This window comes from Canis aureus, unplaced genomic scaffold, assembly GCF_053574225.1.
Source record: "Canis aureus isolate CA01 unplaced genomic scaffold, VMU_Caureus_v.1.0 ptg000163l_RagTag, whole genome shotgun sequence".
NCBI lineage: Eukaryota > Metazoa > Chordata > Mammalia > Carnivora > Canidae > Canis > Canis aureus.
Window position 1 is genome coordinate 401,134 of NW_027554461.1, and position 17,055 is coordinate 418,188.

General features: G+C 38.5%; 1 protein-coding gene across 13 annotated transcripts in view; it reads left to right on the top strand.

Annotated features, from left to right (window-relative positions):
* LOC144309681 (ankyrin repeat domain-containing protein 26-like) overlaps positions 1-17,055 on the top strand; it is a 157,200-nt gene that overhangs the window by 116,337 nt on the left and 23,808 nt on the right. For 2 of the 13 annotated variants that reach the window (XM_077890772.1, XM_077890771.1), the window contains exon 26: positions 14,740-14,785. The exons of 8 other annotated variants lie outside the window; for them this stretch is intronic. In XM_077890772.1, coding sequence (XP_077746898.1) covers positions 14,740-14,785 — 46 coding nt within the window. Of the gene's footprint in view, positions 1-3,464; positions 4,956-14,739; positions 14,786-15,963; positions 16,208-17,055 lie in introns of those variants that run through there. 3 more of the 13 variants (XM_077890775.1, XM_077890776.1, XM_077890774.1) reach the window with 3 other exon arrangements.

The window sequence follows — 17,055 nt, forward strand, 5'->3', positions numbered from 1 at the left end:
CTTCTCCCTCTGCCTATGTCTGTGCTTCTCTCTCTGTACTTTTTATGAATAAATAAATAAAACAGTTTAAAAAATGTTGTAAGTTTTGGCATTTTCTTACATGAGAGCACATCCCTAATTGCTTTCTTATAACACCTTTTTTTTAACTTATATTACTTCTATTTCAATTTTTATAAAATGGCTTGCTGAGCAACTGTAGAGATTTTCTAAATAAGTAAGTCAAAGAAATATTTGATTCTTTCTTTTCTTTTTTTTTTTGTTTTGAGAGAGAGAGAGAGAGAGAGAAAATGAAGGAAAGCAAGCAGGTGGTAAAGGGCAATGGGAAAGAGAGAAGAGAGACTCTTAGGCAGGCTCCATGCTCAGAGTGGAGCCGGATCTCATGACCCTAAGATCATGACCTGGGCCAAAATCAAGATTCTGACACTTAACTGACTGTGCCACCCAGGCACCCCACAAATAATTGGATATTTCAAATGAAATTCACATATATTTACCTTGATGCCATCACTTGAATGATTGATGACTAAGATGGCAGTGATAGGGAGCCTTTAATAACAACCCATTTCCATTATGTATCATTGTTGTTAAAATACCCATTTCAATCAATGCACATAGGCTTATGATTTTGATAGTATATTCGTGGTTTTATTAATGTAGAAAAATGTAGCATAGACTCATGTTAAATGAAGCCTTAGTCTTGTTCTTTCATTCGACTTCCTTGTTTTCTTGCTCTATTCTCTTCTGATTCAATGACTTTTAGTATTATGTTTGGATGCTTTTCTTCCTTTTGTGTATCCGTTATAAATATTTGGTTTGTGATTACCATGAAGTTCATATATAACATCCTGTGTATGTATAGCAATCTCTTTTAAGTTGATGGTTACTTCAGTTCAAACAGATTTTAAAAACACTGCATTTTTACACTCTGCCTTGTTTTATAAATTTGATGTCATAGTTTACACCTTTGTATTTTGTGTATCCCTTAACTAGTTACTGTAGATATAATTGATATTATTCCTTTTGTCTTGTAACCCTCATACTGGCTTTATAAAAATGATTGGTCTATTACCTTTACTGTATGTTTGTTTTTATGATAAAACTGTCTCATTATTTTCTTATTTCTAGTTATGGTCTTTCTTTCTTTCTTTCTTTCTTTCTTTCTTTCTTTCTTTGAGAGCAGAGTGAGTGAGAACACAAGTGAAGGGGAGGGAGGGGCAGAGGGAGAGGGAGAAGCAGGCTCCTCTCTGAGCAGGGAACAGGGAGTCCCTTGCAGAGCTTGATCCCAGGGTCCTGGAAGACTCTTCACTGACAGCCGTCCAGGTACCCTGGCCTTTTCTGATTAAAGAAGTCCTTTTAACATCTCTTATAAGACCTATTTAGTGGTGATGAACTTCTTTAAGTTTTGTGTGGGAAACTCTTTATCTTTCTTTCAGTTCTGAATTATAAACCTGCCAAAAATATCCTAGGTTTTTTCCTCTTAGCACTTGGAAAATATCATGCGACAATTTCTTTTCTTTTAACTTTCTTTTTATATGATAAATTTATTTTTTATTGGTGTTCAATTTGCCAACATACAGAATAACACCCAGTGCTCATCCCGTCAAGTGCCCCCCTCAGTGCCCATCACCCATTCACCCCCATCCCCTGCCCTCCTCCCCTTCCACCACCCCTAGTTCATTTCCCAGAGTTAGGAGTCTTCACGTTCTGTCTCCCTTTCTGATATTTCCTACCCATTTCTTCTCCCTTCCCTTCCATTCCCTTTCACTATTATTTATATTCCCTAAATGAATGAGACCATATAATGTTTGTCCTTCTCCGATTTTTATTGGAGTTCAATTTGCCAACATTTAGCATAACACCCAGTGCTCATCCCAAGTGCCCCGCTCAGTGCCTATCACCCAGTCACCCCAACCCCCCGCCCACCTCCCCTTACACTACACCTTGTTCATTTGCCAGAGTTAGGTGTCTCTCATGTTTTGTCACCCTCAGCGATATTTTCACTCATTTTCTCTCCCTTTATTCCCTTTCACTAAATTTTATATTCCCCAAATGAATGAGACCATTATAATGTCTGTCCTTCTCCGATGGACTTATTTCACTCAGCACAATACCCTTGAGGTCCCTCCACGTTGAAGCAAACGGTGGGTATTTGTCGTTTCTAATGGCTGAGTAATATTCCATTGTATACATAGACCACATCTTCTTTATCCATTCATCTTTCGATGGGCACCGAGGCTCCTTCCACAGTTTGGCTATTGGGGACATTGCCGCTAGAAACATCGGGGTGCAGGTGTCCTGCCGTTTCACTGCATCTGTATCTTTGAGGTAAATCCCCAGCAGTGCAATTGCTGGGTCGTAGGGCAGGTCTATTTTTAACTCTTTGAGGAACCTCCACACAGTTTTCCAGAGTGCATGCCACAGTTTTGGCTGAAAAATCCACTGATATCCCTGTAGTGGTTCGCTTTGATATAACTAATTGCTTTTCCTTTCCTTTCTTTTCTTTTCTTTTCTTTTTTTCTGCTTTTAAGATTCTCCTTTTCTCTTTCATTTTTGACTTGTTATTATGTGTCTTGGTGTGAAACTCTTTGGGTTCCTTTTATTTGGGACTGGCAATGCTTCCTGGGCCTGGAGGCCTGTTTTCTTCCCCAGGTTAGGGAAGTTTTTAGGTATTCTTTCTTCAAATAAGTTCTTTACCCTTTTCTCTCTTCTTTTTCTGGGACCTCTCTAATGTGAGTTTTATTATACTTGATGCTATTCCAGAGGTCCCTGTATCTTAATTTTTCAAATTATTTCTTCTTTTTGCTTTTCAGCTTGGATGATTTTTACTACCCTTTCTTGCAGATTGCTGATCTGTTCTTCACATCTTTTAATCTGCTGTCGATTGTGTCTGGTGTATTTTTCATTTCAGTTATTGTATTCTTCAGCCCTAATTGGTTCTTTTGTATATTTTCTCTTTGTTGAAGTTCTCACTGAATCCGTCCATTCTTCCAAGTTTGCTGAGCATCTCTGTGACCATTACTTTGAACTCTTTATCAGGCTGACTCCTTATCTCTGTTTCATTTCGTTATTTTTCTGAGGTTCTATCTCGTGGCCTTGTTCTTTCATTTAGAACATACTCCTCTGTCTCCTCGTTTTGTCTGACTTTCTCTGCTTGTTTCTAAAATTGTTCTTTCCAACTTTTCCCTCTTCAAAATATGTTGCTTTGAACAATGAATGTTAGTTATAAAGTCAAGCAAGAAGAAACATTTTTCAAAGTATTGTCTGGTCATTTCTCTCATTGGAGCTGTGGTGGGGTAGGTGGCAGAGGACAGTGCTCTTCTTTTTCTGAGTTCAGAGCACAGGAGTCAGGCAGATGGAGTTAAACTTAGTAGCCTTTGTTACTAATACATGCTAACAGATTGGAGGATGTGGTTTGGGTGGGTATGTAGCCACAGTGGGCTTCCCAATTCTTTATCCCAAATTAGGCACTTCCCCACACAGTTGTAAATGGAGGAAACAAATGTTTGATGCCCATCCCACGAAGATGAGAGCAGACCTGAATTCATGTTACCATGGGTGAGCACATCTTTTCAAAAAAGAGATTTGGAATCTCCTAAGCACTGCCTAGTGCCTTCTCCCCAATTCACTCATTAGGCAAATCTCCCTTCCTGCTGTGAGGAAGGTAGAGATAAATCCACTTGTGGGTAATGATGGTTTACCTCTAATTTCTGACTGGATTTAAATTAAAGTTAGTCCTGTCTTTTGTACATACCAACTCTCATAATGATGAGAGGTTGGACAGAGCATACTAGGTGGTAAAGAGAAGTCTGTTTTGTGTTTAATAATCCACAACATAGATAACTCATTTGTTGATTGATTTTGGTAAACCAAGTTTTATCTGGAGGAAAAGAATAATTCTTTCCAGGAAGAGTTTCCTCCATTTCAGCCTCTTTGGTTCAACTAAAGATTTTCTCCTTCAAGTTCCGTGTCTTGTGGTTTAAAAAATTTGTGCTTATAAATGCAGTCTATTAACTGTTCCCAATAGGAGTAAAGATCATTTCCATTGCTGTATTTTTATTCATAAAACATTAAAATTTATAATTTAAATTACACTTTAGACTTTAAAATTTATAATTTAATTAGAAAGCTGTTTTGTGCCTCATGCCTAGTCGTTATTGAGCCACATGACAAACTTTTATGTGTTCATTTTCAGTCAGTTATAGTTAAAAATGTAGGTATTTTTCCTGAAGATGATGAAGTAACTGGCATAAAAACTCTCAGCTCAGGAGGACCTAAAGCACATTCCTGGCCTGCAACTCTTTGGTCTTTTGACCTGAGGCAAACTGCAATCTTTCTGAGGCCTTCTTGTCTCTTATGTAAAATTAGGGACTTTGGGATCCCTGGGTGGCGCAGCAGTTTGGCGTCTGCCTTTGACCCATGGCGTGATCCTGGAGACCCGGGATCGAATCCCACATCAGGCTCCCAGTGCATGGAGCCTGCTTCTCCCTCTGCCTGTGTCTCTGTCTCTCTCTCTCTGTGACTATCATAAATAAATAAAAATTAAAATAAAAAAATTAGGGACTTTGACTAAATTAGTGACTACCTTTTGGAAAACAATATTTTTTTCAAAGAATGGAACTTAATTTGTTTTTGTTTTGTTTTGTTTTTTTGTTTGTTTCTGTTTTTGCATTAAACTGTATTATACAAAACCGAGACCAGTGGAGCTGTGTAGCTAAAAGAGAGATGAGACTACAGCTGGAGACTTTTGTCCCTCAATCCTACAGTATCCCCAATGGAACCTTAGATTTCTATGATTGGTAGTTTGGAAACAAACTGTTATGAGAAAATCCTTCTAATTAATGAGTCTTCGAATTAAAATTTGCTGATACGTTGTTTTTATGTGTATAATTTTCTTACCCTCTTATGTTTTTGATAAATGGAAAAGTATAAATAAAATTGCAAATATGTTCTCTTTATTAATGGATTGCAAGCTATTTCTACCATCTAACTCAATTCTCACCTGGAAATAAACCAGGGTCACAGAAGCAAGTATTTAGGAAAAGACTTTTGGCGAAAAGATCATTATATTCCTTTGATCATTCCTTAAGGAAATGAAGGCAGGCACTTAAGTGACTGGGCCACCTAGGCACCACTTAGTACCGTACTTAGACCCTATTTTGGGAATTCAATGAGAGGATGCCTTTTATAAGAAATAAGAGCATTCTAGATGGGAATATTTGTAATGCACATTTGATCCTTGACCAACATGGAATTGAAGCTGCAGGTCTAGTTAGCCTACACATGGACTTTCTTGGCTGTTGTGTTGTACTGTATTTTCTCTTATGTTTTTCTCAATAACCTTTTTTTCTCTAGCTTACTTTATTTTAAGAATATATTATATAACACATGTAATGTACAAACCATGTATTAATGGACTGTGTTATTGGTAAGGCTTCCCATCAACAGTAGGCTATTAGTAATTAAATTTTGGGAGAATCAGAAATTATACAGAGTTTTGACTGCACGGGGGTAAGTGCACCTAACCACTGTGTTGCTCAAAGGTCAACTGTAGTCTGAAATATTCCTAAATATTTCATAATTAAGTAGATAATGATAACTATAGTAAGTCAGGTGCTTCAAAAATTGGTCCTAATTCATAGAAAGGAAACAAAGTTACAGTTAAAATTTCTTTTCCTTGTTTCTAATTCTAGAAACGTATCAATGCGAAACTAAGTTGGAAAACTAGTGCTAGCTTATATTTTTTCCTTTCCTGAAGCAGATTTTCTGAAATCTCTGTGTTCACATGAAAAGAAGTACATCAGTCATCATATAGATAACAAAATAGTTTTACTCAATATTACCGGGAGAAATTCCACATGACTTTATGTAGTCCCACTTCCATTGTTTTATGTATTTAAGAGTCTGTGCTGAAAAATAGAGCATACAACATACCTCAAGATTTTGTTGAGTGCAAAATCAAAAGTGCAAAAGTGCAAAAGTGGAAAGTTCATTCGGAGGAATAATTTATTAAACAAATGATTAATCTCTCATAAAGGGCACTTTTTCTGAAAATCACAAACTATTAAAGTGTAAAATGACTCTTGTTTACAATTTTGTAACAGAAGTTACAAAGATCCTTCAGAAGTTATGTATATTCTTTTATTTCACATTCCTAGCTCCATTGGTTTCTTTACTATTTTTTATTTAAATTCAATTAACTAGCTTATAATGTTATGATATATATATCATGCCCGGAGCCAAAGGCCTACTCTCAGCCACTGAGCCACCCAGGGGTCCCAAGATTTCATTATTTATTGGCTGAGTAATATTCTGTTCTCTCTCTCCCTCCCTCTCTCTCTCTGTCTAATAAATAAATATGATACTTATTTATTTATATCTACATCACATCTTCTTTATGCATACCTCTTTCAAAGAACATCCATATCTCTCAGGTTGGCTATTGAGGATATTACTGGTATAAACATATGGGTGCAGGTGCCCCTTTGGATCCCGACCAAAGTGATCTTCGGGATTCATACCTTCTAGCGCAATTGCTGGGTTTTACATAGGTAGCTCCTTTTTCAACTCTTTGAGGAACCTCCGGTACTGATTTCCAGAGGAGCTGCACCAGGTTGTATTCTCACCAACATCATAAGAGGATCCCCCTTTCTCTGCATTCCCGCCAACATCTGTCATTTCCAGACTTGCTAATTTTGGCCATTATGAAAGGTGTGAGGGGGAAACTCACCGTGGTTTTGATTTGTATTTCTCTAGTGCCAGCTGATGTTGAGCATGTTTTCATGTGTCTGTTGGCCATATGTATGTCTTCTTTGGAGACATGTCCTTTCATTTCTTCTGCCCATTTCTTCATTGGGTTATCTTTCTTTGGGTGTTGACTTTGATCAGCTCTTTATAGACTTTGCATACCAGCCTTTTATCTGATAAGGCATTTGCAAACACCTTCTCCCATTCTGTCAGTTGTCTTTTGGTTTTGTCAACTATTTCCTTGCTGTGCAAAAGCTTTTTATCTTGATGAATTCCCAGTAGGTCATTTTGGCGTCTGGTGACATGTTCTAGCAAGAAGTTGCGGCAGCCGAGGTCACAGAGGTTGCTGGCTGTGTTCTCCTCTAGGATTTTGATGGATTCCTATCTCACATTTGGGTGTTTCATCCATTTTGACTCTATTTTTGTGTATAGCATAAGAAAATGGTCCAGTTTTATTCTTCTACATGTGGTGGTCTGATTTCCCACACCATTTGTTGAAGAGACTGCTTTGTCTCCATTGGATTTTCTTTCCAGTATTGTTGAAGAGGAGTGGACCATAGAGTTGAGGGTCCACTTCTGGGTTTTCTCTTCTGGGCCATTGATCGACATGTCTGCTTTTGTGCCAGTACCATACTGTCTTGTTGATCACAGCTTTAAAATAGAGCTTGAAGTCCGGCTTGTAATGCCACCAGCTATGGCTACCTCTATCAACATATGTTTGGCTATTCGGGGTCTTCTAAGGTTCCAAACAAATCTTACCGTTATTTACTCCAGCTGTATAAAAGGAGTTGGTAGTATTTTGATAGAGATTGCATTGAATATATAGATTGATGGAGCTAGCATAAACATTTTAACAATATTTAATTCTTTCAATCCATGAGCATGGAATGTATTTCCAGTTCTTTACACCTTTCTCAATTTCTTTCCAGAATGTCCTGTCATCTTCAGAGTATAGATCCTTTGTCTCTCTGGGTAGGTTTATTCCTAGGCATCTTATGGTGTTTGCTGCAATGGTCAATGGAATCGACTCCTCAGTTTCTCTTTCTTCCATCTCATTGTTAGTGTATAGAAATGCAACTGATTTCTGTGCATGGATTTCCTATCCTGCTGCTTTGCTGAATTCAGGAAAGGGTCCTAGCAACGTTGGGGTGGAGTCTTTTGGGTTTTCCACATAGGATATCATGTCCTCTGAGAAAAGTGAGAGTTTGAGTTCTTTTCTGATTCAGACGCCTTTTTATTTCTTTTTGTTGTCTAAATGCTGAGGCTATGTCGAACAACACTGGTTGTCCAGAGAGTGGACTTCCCTGTCGTGTTCCTGACCTTAGTGGCAAAGCTCTCAGTTTTTCCCCTTAAGAATGGCATCAGGTGTGGGCTTTTCGTAGATGGCTTTTATGATATTGAGATATGCTCCCCCCCCTCCCTGCACTGCGAAGAGTATTGATCCGGAAAGGGTGCTGCACTTTGTCAACTGCTTTTTCTGCATCTCTTGAGAGGATCCTATGGTTCTTATCCTTTCTTTTATTTCTGTAGTGTATCACATTGATTCATCTGCAGATGTCGAATCACCCTTGCAGCCCAGGCATAAAACCCACTTGGACATGGTGAATAATCCTTTAATGTACTGTTGAATCCTCCCAGCCAGTGTCTTGGTGAAAATTTTGGCATCCATGTTCATCAGGGATATTGGAGTGTAATTCTCCTTTTGGGTGGGGTCTTGCTCTGGTTTTGCGATCAGAGTAATGCTGGCCTCACAGAGAACGCTGGAAGGTTTCCCTTCCATTTCTAATTTTTATAAACAGCTCCGAAGAATAGATTAATTCTTCCTGGAATGTGTGGTAGAATTCTCCTGGGAAGCCACCTGGTCCTGGACTCTTGGTTGTTGGCAGATATTTGATGACTGCTCCCATTTCCTTGCTGGTTATGGGTCTGTTCAGGTTTCCTGTGTCTTCCTGTTTCAGTTTTGGTAGGAAGGGATCCATTTCTTCCAGATTGCTTAGTTTGTTGGCATATAGTTGCTCAGAATGTGTTCTTATAGTTGTCTGTATTTCTCTGGTGCTGGTCGTGATCTGTCTTCTTTCATTCATGATCTTATTTCCCCAGATGTGGTTTTCTTTTTTAAAATTCCCCTGGCTATTCTGGGTCTTCTGATTCCACACAAATCTTAAAATAATTTGTTGTAGCTCTCTGAAGAAAGTCCATGGTATTTTCATAGGGATTGCATTAAACGTGTAAATTGCCCTGGGTAATATTGACATTTTCACAATATTAATTCTGCCAATCCATGAGCACGGAATATTTTTCCATCTCTTTGTGTCTTCCTCAATTTCTTTCAGAAGTGTTCTATACTTTTTAGGGTATAGGTCCTTTACGTCTCTGGTTAGGTTTATTCCTAGGTATCTTATGCTTTTGGGTGCAATTGTAAATGGGATTGACTCCTTAATTTCTCTTTCTTCAGTCTCATTGTTAGTGTATAGAAATGCCATTGATTTCTGGGCATTGATTTTGTATCCTGCCACGCTGCCAAATTGCTGTATGAGTTCTATCAATCTTGGGGTGGAGGCTTTTAGGTTTTCTATGTAGAGTATCATGTCATCGGCAAAGAGGGAGAGTTTGACTTCTTTGCCAATTTGAATGCCTTTAATGTCTTTTTGTTGTCTGATTGCTGAGGCTAGGACTTCCAGGACTATGTTGAATAGCAGTGGTGAGAGTAGACATCCCTGTCTTGTTCCTGATCTTAGGGGAAAGGCTCCCAGTGATTCCCCATTGAGAATGATATTTGCTGTGGTCTTTTCGTAGATGGCTTTTAAGATGTTGAGGAATGTTCCCTCTATCCCTACACTCTGAAGAGTTTTGATCAGGAATGGATGCTGTATTTTGTCAAATCCTTTCTCTGCATCTAAAGAGAGGATCATATGGTTCTTGGTTTTTCACTTGCTGATATGATAAATCACATTGATTGTTTTACGAGTGTTGAACCAGCCTTGTGTCCCGGGGATAAATCCTACTCGGTCATGGTGAATAATTTTCTTAATGTACTGTTGGATCCGATTGGCTAGTATCTTGTTGAGAATTTTTGCATCCATGTTCATCAGGGATATTGGTCTGTAATTCTTTTTGGTGGGGTCTTTGTCTGGTTTTGGAATTAAGGTGATGCTGGCCTCATAGAACGAATTTGCAAGTACTCCATCCCTTTCTATCTTTCCAAACAGCTTTAGTAGAATAGGCATTGTTTCTTCTTTAAACGTTTGATAGGATTCCCCTGGGAAGCCATCTGGCCCTGGACCTTTGTGTCTTGGGAGGTTTTTGATGACTGCTTCAATTTCCTCCCTGGTTATTGGCCTGTTCAGGTTTTCTGTTTCTTCCTGTTCCAGTTTTGGTAGTTTGTGGCTTTCCAGGAATGCGTCCATTTCTTCTAGATTGCCTAATTTTTTGGCTCCGTTCTCTTTTTGATATGTCTGGCCAGGGGTTTATCGATCTTATTAATTCTGTCAAAGAACCAGCTCCTGACTTCATTGATGTGTTCTACTGTTCCTTTGGTTTCTATTTCATTGATTTCTGCTCTGATCTTTATGAATTTTCTTCTCCTGCTGGTTTTAGGCTTTAATATTCTGTTCTTTTCCAGCTCGTTTAGGTGTAGGGTTAGGTTGTGTATTTAGGACCTTTCTCATTTCTTGAGAAAGGCTTGCATTGCTATATACTATCCTCTTTCCATGACCTTTGCTGCATCCCAAATGTTTTGAGCAGTTGTGTTTCCATTTTCATTTGTTTCTATGAGGTTTTAAAATGTGCCTTACTGCCCCAGTTGGATTCTTTAACCTCTGTGTATTTGAATTCTTTCCAAATTTCCTGTCAAGATTGAGTTCCAGTTTCAAAGCATTGTGGTCTGAAAGTATGCAGGGAATGATCCCAGTCTTTTGGTACCAGTTGAGAGCTGATCTGTGACTGAGTATGTGATCTGTTGTGCAGAATGTTTGTTCCATGTGCACCCGAGAAGAATGTGTATTCTGTTGTCATAGGATGGAGTGCTCTGAAGTTATCTGTGAAGTCCATTTTGTGTAATGTGTCATTCAGAGCCCTTGCGTCCTAGTGGATCATCTGCTTAGATGATCTGGCCATTACAGTAGTGTTGTGTTAAAGTACCTACTATTATTATATGACTATCCATGTGTTCCTTTATTTTTGTTATTAATTGCTTTATAAGGTGGCCTGGGTGGCTCAGTCGGTTAAGGCTCTGCCTTTGGCTTAGGTCATGTTCTCAAGGTCCTGGGATCAAGCCCTGATCAGGCTGCCTGCTCAGTGGGGAGCCTGCTTCTCTCTTTCTTGCTGCCACTGCCTGTGTTCTCTGTGTGTGTGTGTGTGTGTCAAATAAATAAATAAATGAAATCTTAACAGAAAGTTGATTTATATAGTTGGCTGCTCCCACTTTAGACACATTAAAACTTATAATTGTCCAATTTTAGTTTTGGATAGACCCTTTAATTATGGCATAGTGAGTTTCTTCATCTTTTGTTGTTGTTTCTTCTCTTAATGCAGTCTTTGGTTTAAAATCCAATTTGTGGGATGACCAGGTGGCTCAGTGGTTGAGCATCTGCCTTCGGCTCAGGTCATGATCTAGTCCCACATCAGGCTCCCCGCACGGAGCCTGCTTCTCCCGCTGCCTGTGCCTCTGCCTTTCGCTCTCTGTGTGTCTCTCATGAATAAATAAATAAAATCTTAAAAAAATTCAATTTGTTTGATATAAATATTGCCACTCCAGTTTTTTTTCATGTCCTTTAATATGATAAATGGTTTTCCACTCCCTCACCTTCAATGTGAAGTTGTCTTTGTGTCTAAAATGAGTCTCTTTCAGATAGCATATCAGTGGGTCTTGCTTTTTTTTTATCTACTGTGATACCCTGTGTGTTTTGGTTGGGGCATTTGACTTGTTTACATTCAGAGAAAGGATTGAAAGATATGAATGTAGTGCCATTGTATTATGTGTAAAGTCCGTGTTCTGGTCTGTGTTACTTTTGGGCTCTCTGTTTGCTTAAAGTTTCCCCTTTACCACTTCTTGCAAAGCTGTTTTAGGGATCACAAATTCTTTTAGTTTCAGTTTGTGCTGGAAGCTTTTTATCTCCCCTTGTATTTTGAATGAGAGCCTTGCTGGATAAGATTCTTGGCTGTAGACTCTTCTCCTTGAGCACCCTGAGTATATCATGCCAGCTCTCTCTGGCCTGCTAGGTCTCTTTGGATAGATCCGCTGCCAGTTGAATATTTCTCTCCTTCTTGGTTCAGGGCCTCGTGTTCCAAGCTGCTTTCAGGATTTTCTCTTTGGGTCTGAAATTTGCAAGCTTTGTTATTATATTGGAGATATTGACCTGTTTTTTATTGATTTTGAGGAAGGTTCTCTGTGCCTCCTGGCACTTGAGTGCCTGTTTCTTTCCCCAGATGAGGGAATATCTCTGCTATAATTTGCTCAAATATGCCTTCTGCCCCCTCCTTCCCCTCTTTTTCTGGGATCCCCATTATTCTAACATTGTTTTGCTGTGTGGTACGAATCATCTCTCAAATTCTCCTGTCATAGTCCAGTGGTTGTTTCTCTCGCTTTTCCTCAGCTTCTTTATTCTCCATTGTTTTGTCTTCTATATCACTACTTCTCTGTGAAGCCTCATTTATCCTAGCAGTTAGAACCTTCATTTTTGATTGCATCTCACTAAGATTAGCCTTTTTTATCTCAACTTGATTAGATATCAGTTGTTTTATTTCTCCAGAAAGGCATTCTCTAATGTCCTCTGTGTTTCTTTTAAGCCCAGCTATTATCTTGATGGTCATTATTCTGAACTCTCGCTCCAGCCTCTTCCTTCTATCCATGCTGATTAGGTTCCAGGCAGTCAGTACTACCTCTTGTTCTCTTTGTGGCGGTGAGTTTTTCCATCTTGTCATTCTGTCCAGAGAAGAAGAGATGAGTGAGAGAACAGAATAGAAAAATATCAAGAATGACCCCAGATAAATACATGCTAAACAAATCAGAAGAGACCCGAAGCCAATTTAAAGGTTAACAAAGGAGATAATAGAATTAGAGAGATCAAGAGAGCAGAGCAGTACACCGATACTATGTGAATTTTGGTCTTTTTGTTAGGAAATTGCATCCCCAAATGGTTAAGAGGAAACCTTGTATATATACAAAAATAAAATTAAATACAAGGAAAGTCTAGAATGTAAGTGTAAAAATGGAAATTAAAAGTCAAAATAAAAAGGATATTATCAGCCAGTTGAACAGAACAGAGCAATATACTATATCATAAGTTTATTTTGGTCTGTTTGTTAGAAGAAACTACATCCCAAAATTGTAAAGAATGAAAAACTTCATTATATGCAAAAATAAAATTAAATGCAATGAAAGGATAGAATGTAACTGTAAATATGAAAATTAAGATAGATTTTAAAAATATTATAATCAGACAGATGAAGAGAATAGAGCAGTATAGTAGATTCTGGTTGTATTTTAGTCTATTTCTTAGAAGGAACTACTTCCCGAAATGGTACAGAAAGAAAAACTTCAATATATACAGGAATAATATTAAGAGCAGTGAAAGGATTGAATGCAAGTGTAAAAAGGTAAATTGTAAGAGTTGATAAATGAAGAAAATGGTTGAAAGCAAAAAGAAAATTAAAATAGAAAGACTAAGGAGTCATGAGAAATAGCCATGAGTTCTGTATACTGTTTGCCCCTAGCACTGGAGTTCTGCAGCTCTGTATGATGAGTAAAGTTGGTCTTAGCAGGAAGTTGTTGCTGACCTCCTGAGGGAGAGGCCTGTTGCACTGATTCTTAGGTGTCTTTGCTTAGGGTGGGATTGCACCACCCTTGCCAGGGGGCCAGGCCAGGTAAGCAGCTCCAGATTGCTCTCTGTGGCTTTTGTTCCCTGAAGGCTTTCTGGGCAGCTTTAGAGGATGAGAATGAAAATGGTGGCCTCCTAATTTCCAGCCCTGGAATTGAAAGATCTCACTCCCTACTGTGTCTCCCTGGTTTCTGTCTGCACTCTGTATTCACCCAGCCTGTGACCAAGCATTTTTATCTCAAGCACAGACCCCCTTTCGATTTTCCAAACTTTGCAGACCCCTGTAGCTCCCATTCACACTGTGCCTCTGGGGGGAAGGAGGAGGTCTTGCCCAGTTTTTCCTGCTTGGAAAGTGGTCACCTGACTGTTCCTCGGTTTGGGGTTTATGGCAACACTGAGCTGAATGCCCACTCCTGGGCTCACTGATTGCAACTGGCTTCCCCGCTCAAACGCCTTGGCAACTGCCATACTCAGGCGCCGCCCCCATTCCTTCTGTGACCCCGCCCCCCCAGGGATCCTGAGACCACACTGTCCGTCCCACTTAGGATGCTGCCCCCCGTTGCCACCTGAGCATCTTTCAGACAGGGATGTCCTCACTGGAACAGACCTCTTAAAAGTTCTGGTTGTGCACTCTGCTGCTATATCACTTTCCAGGACTTGCCTTCTGGCTTCCAGAGGTTCCCTGCCGCCCTGGTTTAATCTTCTGATATATGCCTCTGATTCATTTCTCCACACCTCCTACCTTGCAGAAAGCGGTCGCTGTTCTATTTGTAGAATTGCAACAATTCTTTTCTTGGATCTCTGTCTGAGTCCACAGGTGTTCAGAATGATTTGATACCTATGTAGCTGAATCCCAGACACCAGACAAAACTAGGGTCTCCTACTCCTCCACCATCGTCCTCTTCTTCCAGAAATTCTGTATATTCGATTGATCAATATTAATTGTACTTTTTATTAGAATCCTCTAAACAGCATTATAGGTTTCTTCTCAGTTATCCAGATTAAAATAAGTAGGGATTTATTTTATTTATGTGATTAGCTTTCTATTTAAGCAAATTGTAGCTTTTACTTTCTAAAAGTATCATTTCCAGACCACGTTTCATAAGCAAAATAAAATTCCTACAATAATGTCTCTTGTTTAACTTGAACATTGTAAGTAACGTTTAACTTATTTCAGATGCAGCAGATGTTGGAAGACAGTATAATCAGAGAACTAAAAGAAGGTATGTTGCCAAATTCACAAATTTAGATGGTCATTAATTTCTGAAATAAACCACAAATAGTAACTGGCATCCCTTCCCCTTGTTAAAATTTTGTCTAGATATATCTAATAAAAAATGTAAAACATAAACATAGTGAATAAGAGACTTATTCCTCATTTGGTCATCGTGTTTCATACCTTTTTTATTTTTATTTTTTAAGATTTTATTTATTTATTCATGATAGCCACACAGAGAGAGACAGAGAGGCAGAGACACAGGCAGAGGGAGAAGCAGGCTCCATGCAGGGAGCCCGACGTGGGATTCGATCCCGGGTCTCCAGGATCGTGCCCTGGGCCAAAGACAGGCGCCAAACCGCTGTGCCACCCAGGGATCCCTCATACCTTTTTTAAAAACCTGCAGCCTGTATGCCTGTTAGCACTTTTGGCTGTAATCTTCCTTCACTTGTGCCATCGCTATGGAACTGTCAATCTGAAAATGTGGGCGTTCTCAAATTCTTGTTTCTGCTAGTGGTAGAAGACCAAACAGACCAGACTTGTCTCAGTAATACTTAGTTAAGCAATTATATAGTTCATATAGCTGTCCCTTGACAGGTGACATTTCAATCTCCAGCCACTGGTTTTGCCATTGGGTAAAATTCCAGGTTTCTTAGCATGGAATATAAGCACCCAAATCAATTTGGTTCTTGCCACATTGGTGAGCCTTCTCTGTCGCCATTACCCTACTCTGCTGCTTTGCAGAGAGTAATCTTTCAGGTATCAGCCTTCCTATTCCCTCCACAGAAAAGCAGACAATATTGATAGAAAACCAGGATGTCCCTTCTGTGTGTTCTTATAATGTCTTGTTTTAAACCTGCCATGATATATTTGACTCTAGATATTGCCTGTTAGATTTTTCAGTTGATAGTATATGATTGTTCAGGGGTGGACTGTGCCATCAGCTTGCAATCTCATCTTGTAATGAGAAAACCAGAAGCTCTAGTGTTTATCCACAGTAGTAATTAATTCAATGGGCAATCGTGAGCAAACTTGATTTAATAGTAATCTTGTATTTTATATTGTAGTTATATGTAGATATTTTTCATCCTTTTAACACTCAGAAGATTCCAACTTTTTTTTTACTAACTTCTAGTTAACTACAAAGTATTTCAGATAAAGAATATTATTCTTTCTCTTTTTCAGTTGCTCATGATTGAGAATCAGGATTCTGTAGATCTTCTCCTTTAGGACCTACTGACGAGTCAAATGTAAATCAAGATCTAGTACTGCAAGCATCACGAGAATATGTAGAGATTTTGAATAGAAAGTATATGATCTGAAAGCTATATAGTAAAAGTTTATTACCTAGATGTTTAATATAACATTTTAATTGTTTCCCAGTAAATATCTGATGTACAAAAAATCTTTATTAAAGGAAATGTTGTTATATCGTGTGTAATGAAAGTTTATATATTATTTTAAGCTATGTTTCTTGGCATCTGATTAAATTTAAGCATATTTTCTACATGGAAACCAGCATTATTGAGTTTTACAGGCTCCAATCTGCCCAAGTAGATCGGACCAAGTTGTTGATAATGTTTTGGGGCTGGTAATTGGTAGTTGTTTTTTTTTTTTTTTGTATTTTCTATGTTTTATTACTAGACATATGGATTTAGACACACATCATTTTGATATACTGCTGCTAAAGCTATCACCAATGTTTGTATGTATTTCAATTTTTATAGTGCCATAAACCCTGTGTATAATTTCAATTTTAAATACTTATTATTCATAGTTCTTTCCTCATGGTGAAAAAGATTTGCCTAAGGCTTTTTATCTTTTCTTTTTTTTTTTAATTTACTTTTTGAGAAGAGTCTTAAAATTAGAGAAAAGAAAAAATAGAGAAAACGACCTTTTCCCTCCAGAATGGTTTGAAAGTAAATTGTTAATTTGTGCTCAATTCCTGTGGCCCCTATATCCTGCAAGTCAGTACATTCCACATAGCTACCGTACAACCCTGCCAATCAGAAAATCAACACTAATACAATTGTCCCTTGAATAATGTGGAGCTTAGGGGGGCACTGATCCTCTGTGTAAAAATCTGTGAACTTTTGACTCCCCAGGCACTTAACTACTACTAATCTACTGTTGACCAGAATATTGTACCAAAACAGTCAATTAACCTATTTTTTGTGTGTTATATGTATTCCATTCTATATTCTCCTTATAAAGTAAGCTAGAGAAAAATGTTATTAAGAAAAATCAGAAGAGGGTAGCCCGGGTGGCTCAGCGGTT